Raw genomic sequence first — 14,967 nt, 5'->3', positions numbered from 1 at the left:
GTTTGCTCATCTGTAAAAACAAGGGCATCAGACTAGATGCCTTCTAAACCTAATAAATCTGGGCTCATGGAATCCAAAGCCAGAGAGTCTAGGGTTTGGGGTTCTAATGTCAGTTCTACCACCAATAGAATAAGTGACCCTAGGAAACTTACTTTCCGTGGCCTCTTCTTCTTTCTCTGTAACAGAGCAGTCACTCACCCAGATCTCTGATTGCCCCCTCCACCCACACACCCAGTAAAGCTATGAGAAAGCACAAGCCAAAAGGCTAGTGAAGCCACTGCTTGAATATGTCCTCCGCCTCTTATTCTCTCGGGTTTATTCTCCCCTTCAGCAAATTTTGAAAAAGGCCTCCTATCACATGCCTGTTTGAAGGGGATAGTTCCCAGAAGTCTTCATCGGTTGCTCTATTCCTGAACATCTTATAAGAGGGGCAAGTCTACCTGCTTCCCAACTCAACTGCCAGGATGTAAATACTTGTACGAATTGCTCAGCCCCGTCCACATCCGCCTTTTGTCCCAGAGCAGGAACTCCAGAACAGTCCTTTATTTGCTGACATAGTCATAGCCTGCTTCTTCTCTCCCTGGGTCTTAGAGAGAAATTAGGACTATACATACCCATCTTTGCTAAACTACATTTGTTTTATGTCTTTCACATCTGGTCTCCAGGGATATAGAACTTCTCTGGTGTAAAAGCAGCATCCATTCTACTTATGTCCATGTTGTTGTCTGCCTTCTTGAGTGTCAGGCATCCCTAGGCAACTGATAGATATTGGAAAAAAGTAAAAGAAATGTAACACCTAGCCCTAGCCTAGACTTGACATTGAAATTCAGGTGACCTTTGCTTATCCAGGTACAAGTTTTTGCCACAAGACCAGAGTAGTTACCTTAAGATTTAAAAAAAAAAATTAATATTGATGATATCCTGATATTATGTATAATTTGTTATTCCTTTTAAATATATAATAAATTTATCATACAAATTCCTTCCCTCCCCCCACCCTAAAGATGGCTACATATATAATTGTGTGTATATATATATATATATATATATGAGAAGTTATTTTATACAAATTTCTATTTATCAGTTCTTTCTCTATAATAATAAATAGAAAGGAAGGAAGGAAGGAAGGAAGGAAGGAAGGAAGGAAGGAAGGAAGGAAGGAAGGAAGGAAGGAAGGAAGGAAGGAAGGAAGGAAAGATGGAAGGACGGATGGACGGACGGACTACTAGAGAAAAGTCAAAAGTTGTGGCCACGTCTCTCCCAGACTAGTTGTAATTGCTAACCAGGCTTTGAATACTGAATGACATAATGGTTTCTGGTTGTTAAAAGAGAAATTATGATGATAACTAGAGATAAAGGCTGACCTTAGAGGCTGAAAGAACTGGGTTCAAGTTGTCCCCCTGACATACACCAATGGCATGACCAGTGGCAAGTCAGTTACTGTCTTGGTGCCTAGGGAAACTCTAAATTAGAGAAGAGCAGCAGTTCTGTACCTCTGAAGGAAAGTCCCACAACTCCTTACGCTGATAAGATCACAGCGGTTCTGAGCCGAAATAAAACAAGACATCAGACTACAGGTATCACTTTGGGGAATATAAATATGGGTGCTAGTATATGCATGTGTGTGATTGTATATGAATTGTTATGTGCTTAAACTGGTCACGCAATTAATTAGTCACACAAGTCTGACATTGGATGCTAAGGATCGCTGCTCAGCAGCTCATCAGACACCGGGATGGGAAGACTTGGGCCTTTCCAATGATTTTGCCTAGAAAGACAAAACTAGGGGGAAATAAAGAAAGAGAAAGAAAGCATTGCTTTTGTTGACATCTTTCTTTCATTTAATAACTTTTTAATGTCACTGAAGCAGCTAGAGATGGAAACTCCTGCAAAAGAATATTCAGAAAGTAAGCTTTGGCGCCCTGGGAAATGACCGTTTCTCACGTCCTCGTCAATACTTTGATTCTCTGGCTCCCCGAGATTCATAGGCTTCTTCCAGAATCACTTTGGGAGCTCTGCTGTATTCTCTCTTGGACAAAAGAAGCCCCATAATAGAAATGCAGCAGGAGAAATGGGGGCTTTGTCTCTGAAACATGTGCTCTGGCCTCATTCAGCTTTGACAGTGACCCAGTGGCAAAGATGTGATCTTGCTTATTAAGATAAATTGCCAGTAGGAGAGATTTACTTATTAGGATAAATTCTCAGTGAAGTTCACGTTGTAAACCTCCTGGGGAGCCATTTCTCTCCTGGAAGTCCCTCATGCTGTTTAAGACAAAGGTGAGCAGAGCATTTTTTTTTATTTTCTTCTGGAAACATGTAGTGATATGCATCAGATTTATTGCCTTTTGGATTGGGGGATGAGTTTTTTGAGACCTTCACATAGCTATCGACCTATGGAAGAACAGAGTATTACCCTTCCTTTCCTTCTTCTATTCCTCCCTTCCTCCCTTTTCTCTTCCTCTTTCTCTTCCTTTCATCCTTCCTCCCTCCTTTTTTCCCTCCTTCCTTCTTCTCTCCCTTCCTTTCTTCTCTCCTTTCCTTCCTTCCTTCCTCCCTCTCTCTTTCCCTTCTTCCTTTCCTCCCAAGTCTAAATCCTGTAAATCCATCCATAATCATGAGATCCAAAGCCAGAGAATCTAGGGCTTCTAGTTCTTAATGTCTTCTCAGCTACCAATTTAATATGTGACCCTAGGAAACTCACATGCCTTTAACTCTTTTTCCTTCTCTACTTCATAGTGGTCACCCACTCACATCTCTAATGACTACCCCCCCAAGTAAAGCCAAAAGGCCAGTGAAGCCAAATGCTTGAACATCATCATCCCCTTCTCTAGTTTATTCTCTTCTTCAGTAAATTTTCAAAAGGCTTAATAACATATGCCTGTTTGGAGGGGACAGTTCCCAGAAGCCTTCATAAATTGATTGATTGCTAAGTCTTTTAAGAGTGGTGTCTCTACCTACTTCCTAGCTCAGCTCCCAGGATGTAATACTTTGAGGAAGTATTTCCTCAGCTCAGTCCATACCTGGCTTTTGTCCTAAATCAGGGATTTCATTTATTGACAAAGTAGTAGCCTGCTTCTCCTCACCACAGATTTTAGAGAAGAATTAGGACTGTTCTATACTTAAGCTAATACATGGGCTATAAATACCCAGTCCCTGCCTCTCCTAACTTGGAGTCATGAAGACCTGAGTTCATATCCAGCCTCAAATTGCACTTACTAATTGTGTGATCCTGGGCAAGTCATTTAATCTTTCTCAGCTTCAGTTTTCTCTTCTATAAAATGGGAATAATAATAGCAACTGTAGTGCTTCACAAGGCTGTGAGTGGACCCAGCAAGTTAACATATGTAAAGCCCTTTGCCAACTTAAAGCACTATGTATATTCTAGTTATTATTACTATTATAATCAGAAAATTTAAGTCTCCAAATCACTTGCCATTATACCCACCACACTGGTGAGCTGATCTCCTTGCTGGTAATTGGTATACATATTTTTAGTGAACATGGATTGATTTTAGACCAAGCCAAAAGGAATTTGGAAGATAAATAAATCTATTGCTGCCCTCTCAAGTTGTAGAAGTCGTTCCATATTAACAAAAAAGTTCATTATTTTTAAACTATAGTATCCTTTTGGATGGAGGATGATGATGAACTAAATTTACTCCTTTCAAGTTTCCCACTGTCTCTATTGTGCTGCAGACACAGAAGGTATGCATTGGTGGGGTCAGGGCGGGTAGGAGAGTGCAGTGGAGACAGCAGAAGAGCATGGACAATCCCTCTTTGTATGCCATATTCAGTTTCCCTTGTCTCCTCAGATCGTCATGCCTTCTTTGTAATCACTAGTGCCTATATCCTGGCTCGTGTAGCTCTCGGGATTATTCTGCTCAGTCTAAAGATTCTTGCTAAGGCAGAGTTGCTGTCCCCAAAGTTCTCCTGTCTGTACACACCTCTAGTACAATCTTCCGTCAGACTCTTCCAGCCCAGGTTTCATCCATTTCCCCAAGGAAACCAGAAATAAAAATTAAATCTTATCCCTAAAAGTCTTCTAACAATAGCATCCTTTAGCTGTATGGTTCTGTACAGAATATAAACAAAGGGAGATTTTTTTCCCCAAGATCTCTTTCCCTCAGATTTAGTGGAAAGAATTAGCAGCATCTCTGTGTTTTGTTCAATACAGGAACTGTAAAATCTAAATCTCTCTCCCCTTCTCCATTCTCCTTCCAGAAAACACACACATGTACATGTACACACACAAACCGGCACCCCTGATAATCATAACCATGAAAGTCAATGGGACGAACTGGCCCATAAAATGGAGGAAGGTGGCAGAATGAATTAGAAAATAGAATCAAACATTATGCTGTTTATAAGAAATGCATTGGAAACATAAAGATTCATACTAAGTTAAAATGAAAGGCTAGAATAGATTCTATTATGACAGGATAAGTTAAAAAGAACAGAAATGTCCGTCATGATCTCAGACAAGGCAAAAATAAAAATAGACATGACTAAAAGAGATAAACAGATGAACGTCTTTCTCCTTCCCCAATTACTTGTGGACATCACTCAATCAACAAGCATTTATTAAGTAACTACTATATGTAAGGCACTGTCCTAGGCCCTGGGGGTACAACTGCAAGGAACGAGGAGATCCCTGTTTTCAATATTAAGTTCCAAGTATTGAAGGAACTTTTGTAGGCAAACCTTGCTAAGCAGAAGAAAGTCTGTAGAACAAGCACCATACCTTTCTCCTCCCTACCTTCCCTATCCCCCAGAAGAGAATCTCGTACCCCTCCTTTCTCAGGGACTTGGATCAGGAAGGAAGTAGGTGTTTTCTCACAGCATATCCCCTCCCATCTGTACTGTACATATCAGAAATGGGAGAGTTCAAGGTTGAAATGAGCCTTCCTGTCTATAGGGATCCATAGTTTTGATGCAACTGTGGGAATTGTCTTTAGAACTTGGAGACCTACCAACTCGGCCCCACAATTTTCCAAAATGTAGAGAACTTGCTAAAACAAAACAAAACCCCACATTCTCCTCCTTGAACAGGAGATGTAAGGACCAGAGAGGCCCCAGCTTCAGGCTATACTATGTAAGTCTAGAGAGAAAAGGAAGAGAGCCTATAAAAGTGAGCAGCTCAACAAGAGGGAGTAATGCTACAGTAGAAATAATGCTGAAACTAGAGTCAGAGGACCTGGCTTCCTATCCTGGTTTTGTTTCTTACTACCTGTGAGAGCTTGGACACATCATGTAAAGCCTTCAGACCTCAGTTTCTACCACTGTAAATTGAAAGGTTTGGTTTAAATGACCCCCACAGTCCCTCCCAGCTCCAGAGCTTCACCTGTTCTGCCTCTTACCCAACTTGTCATATTACTTGAATAGGATTTCTGGGCACAGCGAGTATGACCATGGCAAGTGTGACAGCACAGTGTAAAGAGCTTTTTAATTTACTGGCACCTCAGTTTCCCCGTCTGTAAAATGAAGGCATTGGAACATATGTTCTCTATAATTCCTACCAGTTTTCAATCCTGTGATTCTGGAAGTGTCCTCCTATTCCCAGACAAAGAGAGGAAAGATATTTAGATTATTGTATGGATTTACAAAGGGGGAAATAGAGGCAAAGGGGATAGAGATGGTGCAGGGAAAGAGATGGGAGACAGCAGGCACCAGGGGGTGGGAATTGTCTTTTACTGATGCACTGAGGACAATTGAGGACTGATGTTATGGGGAGGGCTGCGGGAAGCACTTTACAGCAGCTACACTGAAACTAGACAGCCTTTCAATCCATTTATCAAAGTGTCTACAGTTCCCGTTTCAAGGCAGATGAAGCAATAATAAATTTGTGAAGAAAGTTAATCTGTGTCCAAAGCATTTTAGTAAATTAAAAAGAGGGGGGGCAGACGGGGGATATATTGGTTCTTGCCAACTCCGATTTGACTTACTGTCTCCTTAATAAGTTCTCCCTGGTCTTGTATTTTTGGATAGAATAATCAGTCGGTTAATCATTTTCCGGAAGCTAAAGAATGCTCTCTAGCTAATGCAGTTCTCAATTCTTCCCATACTTTAATCATTTTAAAAATGTACTGAATCCTTTCCCCTCCTTTCCATAAGCCCATTTCCTAGCCCTCTCCTTTTAGTGACCTGCAAAGAGTTCCCCTTGCAATTTATGATTCCCTAGAAAAGACTGTTAGGCTCCTAGAATCAGAGAGTTGAAATGAACCTTGGAGGTCATCTGATCCAACCACTTCCATTTTGCATGTAAGGAAATTGAGACCCAGAGAGGTTAAGTGACTTGTCTAGGGTCACACAGGTAGTAAGTTCACATGTTTCTTCATTTTGGGGGGAAAAATCCTGTTTCTGGGGCACTCCCAGAGTTTTTCTGCTTCTCTTTTCCATGAAACACCCTTGCCATGAGAGGGTGAGCCACTAAAAAACTTAGCAGGCAATTGTCTAGAAATATTCTCCTGAGCAAAATGGATAGAATTTGTTATTTTTATTTAAGCATCAGTTAAAAGTAGCTGCCATGGTCTTTCTCAAGGCTGGTCCTCCTCAACGGCTCCGTATTTTGGAATCAAGCTGAGATAAACATGCTATTAGTGGCCCTCACAAAGGCCCTGCTATAATTATAAAGGGACAGAAAATGAAGCCTGTAGCCCTGAACTTTCTTCCCCACCACATCAGTAACCCTGTTACAGCTGTCAGTTTGTCAGACCAGTAGAGGTATTTGTGAAATCAATAGACAGTCCTGCAGATTGATGGCAGTGGTATTGTTATCCAGAGAAAAAATCGCTCAATGGAAAATAAAATTAATAAAATTTACAAGCAGATTGTCATAGGGAACAGATGAATTTCCTACAATTTCCTGTTTGGTTGGACTTTGGGAAAGTGATGCTGGGCTGTAGTAGTTAAATTAGGCTCATTAGCTGTGAATAGGGCTAGGCATCTTGCTCAGCTGGGGGGATCTGATTCCAAAGGTGATCTTCCGCAAGAAAATATTTAGCAAAAACCCAGTGTGTACTTTGTTGGGTCCTGACTCCTTAGTGAAGCTCAGAATTCCATTTGTGTCAGCATCTTGATTTCAGCCTTTGTATAAGGTCACTCTCCTTTCCCCGAGCATGCCACCCCAACTCTCCCCCATTTCTACAGCTTAGCCCTTCTTCCAGAGCTACTTAGCAAAAATGACTTCTGTTCCATGGTGTCCCTGGCTCCACAATGGCAGATGGCAGCTTTTCCTTCATTGCCTGCCCCAGATTGATGGTCCAAGTGTTTATTCTGAAGCATCCCCCGTAACCTGCCCCTGATATACCCTGTCCTCTCTCACCAATTTAACGATCTTTTAGCCATTTGGGTGCCTCAGGGCCCTCTTCATAGTGGAGAAGACAGCAAGAACAAATATGGCAGGCTGTGGGGGGTTGTTTAATCTGGTTGGCTAGGGAGGTCAGCTTCTCTTTGACTGGGGCTGAAAAGAGGCTTGTCTCCCAACAGTGCAGTCCCGTCTGTGAGTGTCTGAACGAAGACAGTTGTGGCTGCTGGGAGCCCTGGGTGTAGACTGGATGACTGGGAGAAATTGAATTAGTTTGATGACAAGAACTCAGTCCCCCTTTCTCCTTGGGCCTGATGGAAAACAGTGAAGTGCCCTCAGTGACACTTTCTGACCCCAGTGTCATCGTGGGGTTTTGTTTAGGGGCCAACTCCAGGCTGGGGCCCTACTCATTGAATCAAGCCGGCCTGGGGGAGGCTGGGGTAGAACTCATTGTAAGTCCAAATTGACTTAAACAGTTGCAGGAAAAAAGGAAAATTGATTTGAGATGGTGAACCTCCTACCATTGCACCCTAGAAGTCATAGTGACCTATGACTGCCACCCAAAAAACAAAACCGAATCCCCAGTGTGCGCAGTGCCTGGCACAATGAACATATCTAACAGTGGTTCCAGTGAGCATCACTGAGAATGATTTGGACATTGGAAGCATCTCAGCACCTCTCTAGGTATGGGAGACAGAAAGGCATTTGTGGGTTTTTTTTAACCCCCCTTTCTTTTTTTTCTTCCATGACTTTTTGGGTTACTATTGTTATTTAAAAGAGCAAAAATACCAAGTTTTCAGTGAAGATTGATCACTGTCATTTGAGTGGCAGGAACCCCTTCCAGGCATATCTAGATAGAGTTTTGCCTTTTTTACAGACATCTTTTAAAAATCAGTGAATTTTAATTGGGAGTTCAAAGGTTACTATGTTTACATCCTCCCCTCACAGAGTAGATTTTCACTCAGATGCTTTACTAACCTGCCTTTATTGAAGAAGCTGTCATGGTTAGAACATGGGACAGTGGTAGGGTCACCTTCTTTATGGAATTTACATGTAAATCCAATAGGTCTGTCCTGGGTGATAAAAGGGAAAAATTAGAAGAGTCTAAAGGAGAAGGTTTAGATTCTAGTCCCAGATTCAGCAAGTCACTTAATCTTTGGCATCCTCATTGGGAAAAAAAGGCATGAGAATTGTGGCTAGAGGGCTGGTCTGAGAGTCAGGAAGACCTGGGTTTAAGCCCTGCCTCTGACATATATATTGGGTTATGTGACCATGGGTAAGTCGATTAAACCCTCAGTGCCTCTGCCAATTCTTCGAAACTGTGAGTTTGAGACAGTGCCAATCTATATCAGCAGAGGGATTTTCCATACCAAGAGTTCTCCACACCGAAAAAACTCAGAGGTCACAGGTCCAGACTTCCTCTTACAACTAGTAAAACAAATTAGCTAGAATAACAACATCTGTCCTGTCCAAGGATCAAAATGAGGTAACACAAAGTCACTTCAGAAAACATAGAGCACTGTACAAGTCTAAGATCTCACTGTGATTATTGAGTCCTTGTAACTCTCCACTGAAATCTGAGGCAGGTCTTAGGTGTAGTGAGTGGGCAGAGCATTGGACCTGGAGTCAGGAGTCCTGAGGTTGGAATGCCACTGCAGATAACAATCATCTGTGTGGACTTATGCAGAGCGATACACCTCTCTGGGCCTTGGTTTCTTCTTCTCTGAAATGAGAGAGCTGGGCCAGATGATCTCTAAGGGCTTCTCTAACTCCAAGTTTGATTCTGTATATAACAGTTCTATTGATTAAGAGTGTTTCCTATTTGTATTCAATTCCCACCAATACCCCCAATTACTTTTCAGTTTATTTAAAGTACATTTTATAATTACTCAGGTACATACATGTTGTGTCCACTCCCTCCCCGCACCAGAAGAATGGAAGCTCACTGAGGGCAGTGACTGATTTTGCATTTATCTTTGTTTTCTCCATGCCTAACACAGTGCCAGCTACATAGTAGGCACTGGGGGGGGGGGTGCTTCCTGAATTCAACTGAACTGAATTAAAATAATTCCACAGGCTTGTATCTTTCAGAAATTTTTGTGTTATTCTTAGAAAAGGCAACTAAGACTTCATGGGCATGCTCATAGAAGGAGGGTAACAGTCCTAGGGCACTCTGCATTTGGTGGAAATCAAGCTGCTAGACTAGCCATCCGTTATCCGCCTGAACGGGAACGCTGTTAGCCGTGTTTAGCACTAGCTCAGCTACCACCACAACCTCTACTTGGGGCAGGTTTGCTGAAATGCTATTTGAATTCATCATTCCTGTCAACGAGAAAGTCAGGAGTAGAGGATGAGAAGGGGGAGAGGGACTGTATCTGGGGGGGGGGCATCTTGATACATTTTTTTTAAGCACCTTTTCTCTGTTTCTTGACAATCCCCACTCAGATGTACCTGCCACACACTGCCCCCATCCCACCTTTGGCTACACAGTAACTGTCATGAGGTTGCCTGTATCAAGGTGGTCCTTCACCAGCAGCCACCAGAAACTAAGACTATCCAGCAGGTCGATTGTCTTTGGCAGCTGCTGTGTTCTGGTTCCTAGTGACAAAGGAAAAGTGGTGAGATTAGTGAAAGACATGGGAGGCGGGGATGAGGAGTGCTAAAGACTGTCAAGGCAGCAAGGGGCCCGCACTGGGAGGTGGAATAAACATGGAATTGGGTGCCTGGTATAACAAATAGTTCAGCAGCTCGTGGCCCGGAGGTGGGGGACCACCCACACTGTGCGACCAGGGAAAGCAAAGCTATGCTCTCTGCCTGGTAACCATTCCAACCAATGCTGTAACTTACAGAACAACGTGGACGTTGGGTCGCCGAGCCAGAGACTAAACAATCTGGAAAACACTTCTGACTGTGGCTAAAGACGCCATGGGTTTTGTTATCTTAAAGTGATGAAGATAAAGCAGGGGTCTTGGTGATTCACGGGATGCTTTTCTTCCCTTGTTTAGAGATCTGAGCGAGAACCAGATTCAGGGAATCCCGAGGAAGGCTTTCCGAGGCATCACTGATGTGAAGAACCTGTAAGTGATGTTCAAATTATTTGTTCTCCTGACGTATGTCCTTTTCTGTTGTGGGGATGAGGAGGTCGTTGAAAACTCAGGGTACTGGGGGCAGGGGATGGAGACGGGGGAGGAGTTGTGCTTGTATCTACCTCCATGCATTTGTTCGACATTTATTAAGTATTCACAGTGTGCCAGGTACTGTGCAAGGTGCTGGCAATACAAAGGTGAAAAATAACCCAGCCCTTCCTCTCCGTGGACTTACAATGGGGGAGACAGCGTGTATAGCAGGAGTCTTTTACATTCAAGGCCCCATGAAAATAGATTCAGGGCTCTTTGTCAAGTGCTCTCCAAAGGCTGTACCTTAAATTCCACAGCAGGTGTACGTACCAGGTCAGTTGTTTTACTTCTTTTTTTTTTTGAGGGGGAGGGTCATTATTCACCTCTTCCCTCATCACCCGGGGAACATGTCCCAGGGCCTTGAGAATACTACTTGCCCTTCTACAGAAGGGGGAGGTAGCATCTTTGACTAGATCAGTTGCAGTGGCCAGTATCAAGAGAATCACATGACATCCTACGTCAAGGGAGTCTCCTCCAGCCTGACTCCTTATCATCATCTCTCGACCATTTATTTCATGCTTCTCAGGGTGATTTTGCAAGTGTCTCTACTTGTCAAGTTGACTGCAGACACCTTCTGAGTGCTTCTGCGTTGTCTGCCCAAGCAACTGTTTTCCATATGTGTAGAGTACATATGTCGGGTTTGGAGATGAGCACTGAGAGATGGTCTGGTTTCCATATACAAACATGTCTGCCAGTTGGCATCCCCACAATTCAGGGGCAGAACACTCCACTTCCAGGGATGAGTTTTTTATGACTCCCAACTGTCACTTTCCCTATAATTAATGTACAGATTTTCAGTTTACAGAGATCCACTACGGAAGTAAGTGCTGACTTCCAGATTCATGTTATCAGCCCCTACATTGCTGAGAATTAAGGTTTAGAGCAAGGCTGGTATTTTACATACGGGCTGAGATGAAGAAATGAGAGCAGGAGATGTGTCAAGGTGGAAAATAGAGGTATCTGCAGGTTCTTGGAAATAGTAAACCCATGTGAGCTATCGGGACAGACAGTAGCTGTGTAATCTTGGGCAAGGCACTTACTGCTATCTGCCTCAGTTTCCTCATCTGTAAAATGGGGACAATAACATCACCTTTTTCCTGGAGTTGTTGTGAGGATCAAATGAGATGATAATTGTAAAGCACTTAGCACAGTGCCTGGCATATAGTAAGTACTAGATAAACGTTAGGTGTTATCATCATTATTATTATTGTTATTTGTAGAGAACCACGATTGGGCCACAGAAGGGCCAAAAGAGAGGTGTACAGCCAGAGAGATGTAGGTCAGACATAAGAAAAAACTTCTTTGTTATAGCAGTTGCATTCTTTTTAAGAAAACGGGGTACAGGAAAATATGAAGTTATAAGCCATCTAGATAGTGTTTTAAGGTTTACAAAGAAAAAAAGGTTTACGAAGCACTTTACATTTCTTAACACATATGATTCTCACCACAACCCTATCATGGAGCTGTTATTGTTATCCTCATTTTACAAATAAGGAAACTGAGGCATAGAGAAGCCCAGTGACTTGCATGGGGTACACAGCTAGGGAGTGTCCGGGGCAGTATTTGAACTTGGGACTTTTTGACTCCAAGTCCTTTGCCCACCATACTGTGCCACCTAGCTTCTAATAATCCCCTATCTTTGTATGTAGCACTTTTAAAATTTGGATGTTTTGTAACATTTTGTTCTTCAGGGTTTCCAGGGACTAGTGAGTGTCCACAGCAACAAAATAAGTCCATAAGCTAAAGTATTTATATGAAAGTCATAGGCTTTTGGTGTCGGAAAGGATCTCAAAGATCATTAGTCCAACCTTTCACATAACAGGTGAAGAAAATGAAGCCCAGAGAGGGGCCCTTACTCCCCTAAGATCTGAAATCTACTTAATCTCAAGGCTAGACTTAATTAGTATTATTTAGTTCCACACAAATCAGCGAGCAAAAATTGTGTACTGCAACCCTTTCTAAGCAATGCCCTAGAACTAATCATTTCAGTTAACTACTTAGCAAACTGATAACAATCCATCAATCATCCTCCGTCTTGCTAAACCTGTGTAACATTACTAGTATCGCAGCAGTCGCTCCAAGGCAGCAGGAGTGAAGGTGTCAGAAGTAGCACATCCTAGTACAAAGTTTACTGCAAGAGCTAGCCCTCCATCTATTCTACTCCGTGGCCCTAGATTCTTCCCTCTTCTTCCAGGAAACATCCTCTCACTTGGTTACACTTGGGGAATGCAGAGAAAATCCATTACTAACCAACTAATCAAATTAAAAGAGGGCTACACTTCTGATCAATTTGTCAATAAATACTTATTGAATGGGACCTAGTACATGCTGAAGCAATCTGCGTAGTCCTTTGGGAGTAAGATAATATGTGACCTCTGCCCAAAAGGGCCTGGCAGTCTATACGTATAAAAAGAGAGGTAATAGCATAAGGCAGTGTATGAGGTATCATTTTTGAAGTGCAGCTACTTAGTAATATAGGAATTCAGATAAGAAAAACATTAGTTTGGGTTGAGGCAGTCAGAGGAAGATTAGTGGAGAAGGTAGGACTTGAGTACCCCTTTTAAAAATGGGTACAATTCTGAAAAAAACAAGATGAAGAATGAGGGGATGGATGGATGGGTGGATGGATGGATGGATGAATGGATGGATAGAAAGATAAAAAGATGGAAATAGATATACACATATACATAAAGGTATGTATATACATACACACACATATATGCATGTATATATGTGTATATATGTACACAGATATAGTGGAAATATGTAAGAAGTTTTGGGAAAAGCAAGCAAATCAATTTGACTGTAGTATAGCGTTCATGTTGGAAAACAAAGTTGCAAAAGTAGTTTGGAGTTAAATTGTGGAAAGTTTCAAACATTAAGCTGAAAAGTTTGTATTTTATATCCTTGGCACTGGGGAGCCATTGAAAGCTTTTGAACAGGAGGCTATGACATGATGAAATCAAACTTGGGAAGATTAATCTGTCTGAATCATGTAGGATGGATTTGAAGGGTAAAGAACAGAAGGAGGGATATTAAATTGAAGGTGATTACAGCAGTGGGCAGAAAGTGACAAAGGATAGTGGCATTGGGGATGGAAAGGACGGGGTGGATGTTAGAGATCTTAAAGAAGAAAGAATCAACAAGACTTAGTCATTAGCTGAATACGAGAACTAGGGGGAGCAAAGGAACGGAAAGCTAAATCTTAGGTTCTTAGTTTGAGTAACAAGAAGAATAATAGTAGTACTCACTGAAGTGAAGAAGTCAGGAGAAGCCAGTTTGAGGGGAAGATACAGATTTGATTTTAAACACAGTGAGTTCGAAGTGACAGCAGGACCTAGAAGTAATAAATTATGATGCAGTGAAAAGACAAATTCAAATGATATCAACAAAGAATTAGGGCCACACAGAGGAGGGCACCAAGGCAGTGGGTTTAGATTCAGATGACCTGGTCCTGCCCCTTATGACCTAGTGGACCTTAGACAAATCACTTCTACTCTTTGTGCCTCAGTTATCAAATCTGCAAAATGACGGATTTAGACTAGGTGATCTCTGAAGTCATCCCCGCCCCCCCCAGCTCTCAATCTATGATCCTGTGCTCTTGGAAAGACACTGAGCCAAGGAGGAAGGGACGTGTGTCCTAATGCTGTCTCTGACACTTTCCAAGCATCATTTCTTCATCTACGAGAGACTAGATGCCCTGCACCACCCTACCCCACCCCCAACACACAAACACAACTATGACTCTGTAATTGTAAATGGAAATCGTCAGTAGGCGGTTGGAGATTCTGGACTGGAGCTTATTAGCAGAGATGTCAGAGCTGAAGATAAAAGATCTGAGAATCGCCTGCGCAAAAAGATTTGGGAGAGGTCAGCGCTGAAGCTGCTTGAGCACATAAGACCTTTGAAGGAAAGGCTAAGCAACGCATGTCCTTAACAGAGTACTGGAGCTGGTAGGGACTTGAGACACTTTCCAGTCTGATATTTTCATGATTTAGATAGGCAAGCAAAACAAAATCAGGACAGTAAAGTTCCAAATTCAAATTTGCGTCTTATGAATTATCCTTTGCCATAGATTATCCATTTCACTGTCATTCTTCAACTCTGTGGCTAATTAAGAGCTATCTGCATCTGTTAGATTTTTTTTTTAAAGTGAGATGGTCCTGTTAGCTCATACTTGCAGCTATTGTCTTTCCCCAAGAAGGAGAAAGGAACAATTGTTTCCATTTCTTAGATGAGGAAACTAAGACCCAACCTGATTCAATAAATTAGCCAAACTTTAACAGGAAAGGAAAGCCTAAAATTCCTAGCCCAGATTTTCCTCCTTACACTCCAGCCTGCTGGGAGATTTGGGATTGTAATTGGCCTTTTCCATTGACCACTTCTACGAAATGAAGTTGGCAAAGAAATTAACTCAAGGAGTGATTAGCTAGAGGCAGATGGTGGCACAGTGGAAAGACCACTGGGCTCAGAGTCAGGAAGAACTGA

At 42.2% G+C, this 14,967-nt stretch overlaps 1 protein-coding gene across 1 annotated transcript in view; it reads left to right on the top strand.

Annotated features, from left to right (window-relative positions):
* SLIT3 (slit guidance ligand 3) overlaps positions 1-14,967 on the top strand; it is a 784,753-nt gene that overhangs the window by 508,051 nt on the left and 261,735 nt on the right. Inside the window, 1 exon segment of the mRNA XM_020992330.2 lies at positions 10,309-10,380. Coding sequence (XP_020847989.1) covers positions 10,309-10,380 — 72 coding nt within the window.

Source organism: Phascolarctos cinereus, unplaced genomic scaffold (assembly GCF_003287225.1).
Source record: "Phascolarctos cinereus isolate Bilbo 61053 unplaced genomic scaffold, phaCin_HiC Scaffold_2;HRSCAF=192, whole genome shotgun sequence".
NCBI lineage: Eukaryota > Metazoa > Chordata > Mammalia > Diprotodontia > Phascolarctidae > Phascolarctos > Phascolarctos cinereus.
Note: the sequence above shows the minus strand (reverse complement) of the source record. Positions and strands in the feature narration are given on the sequence as shown.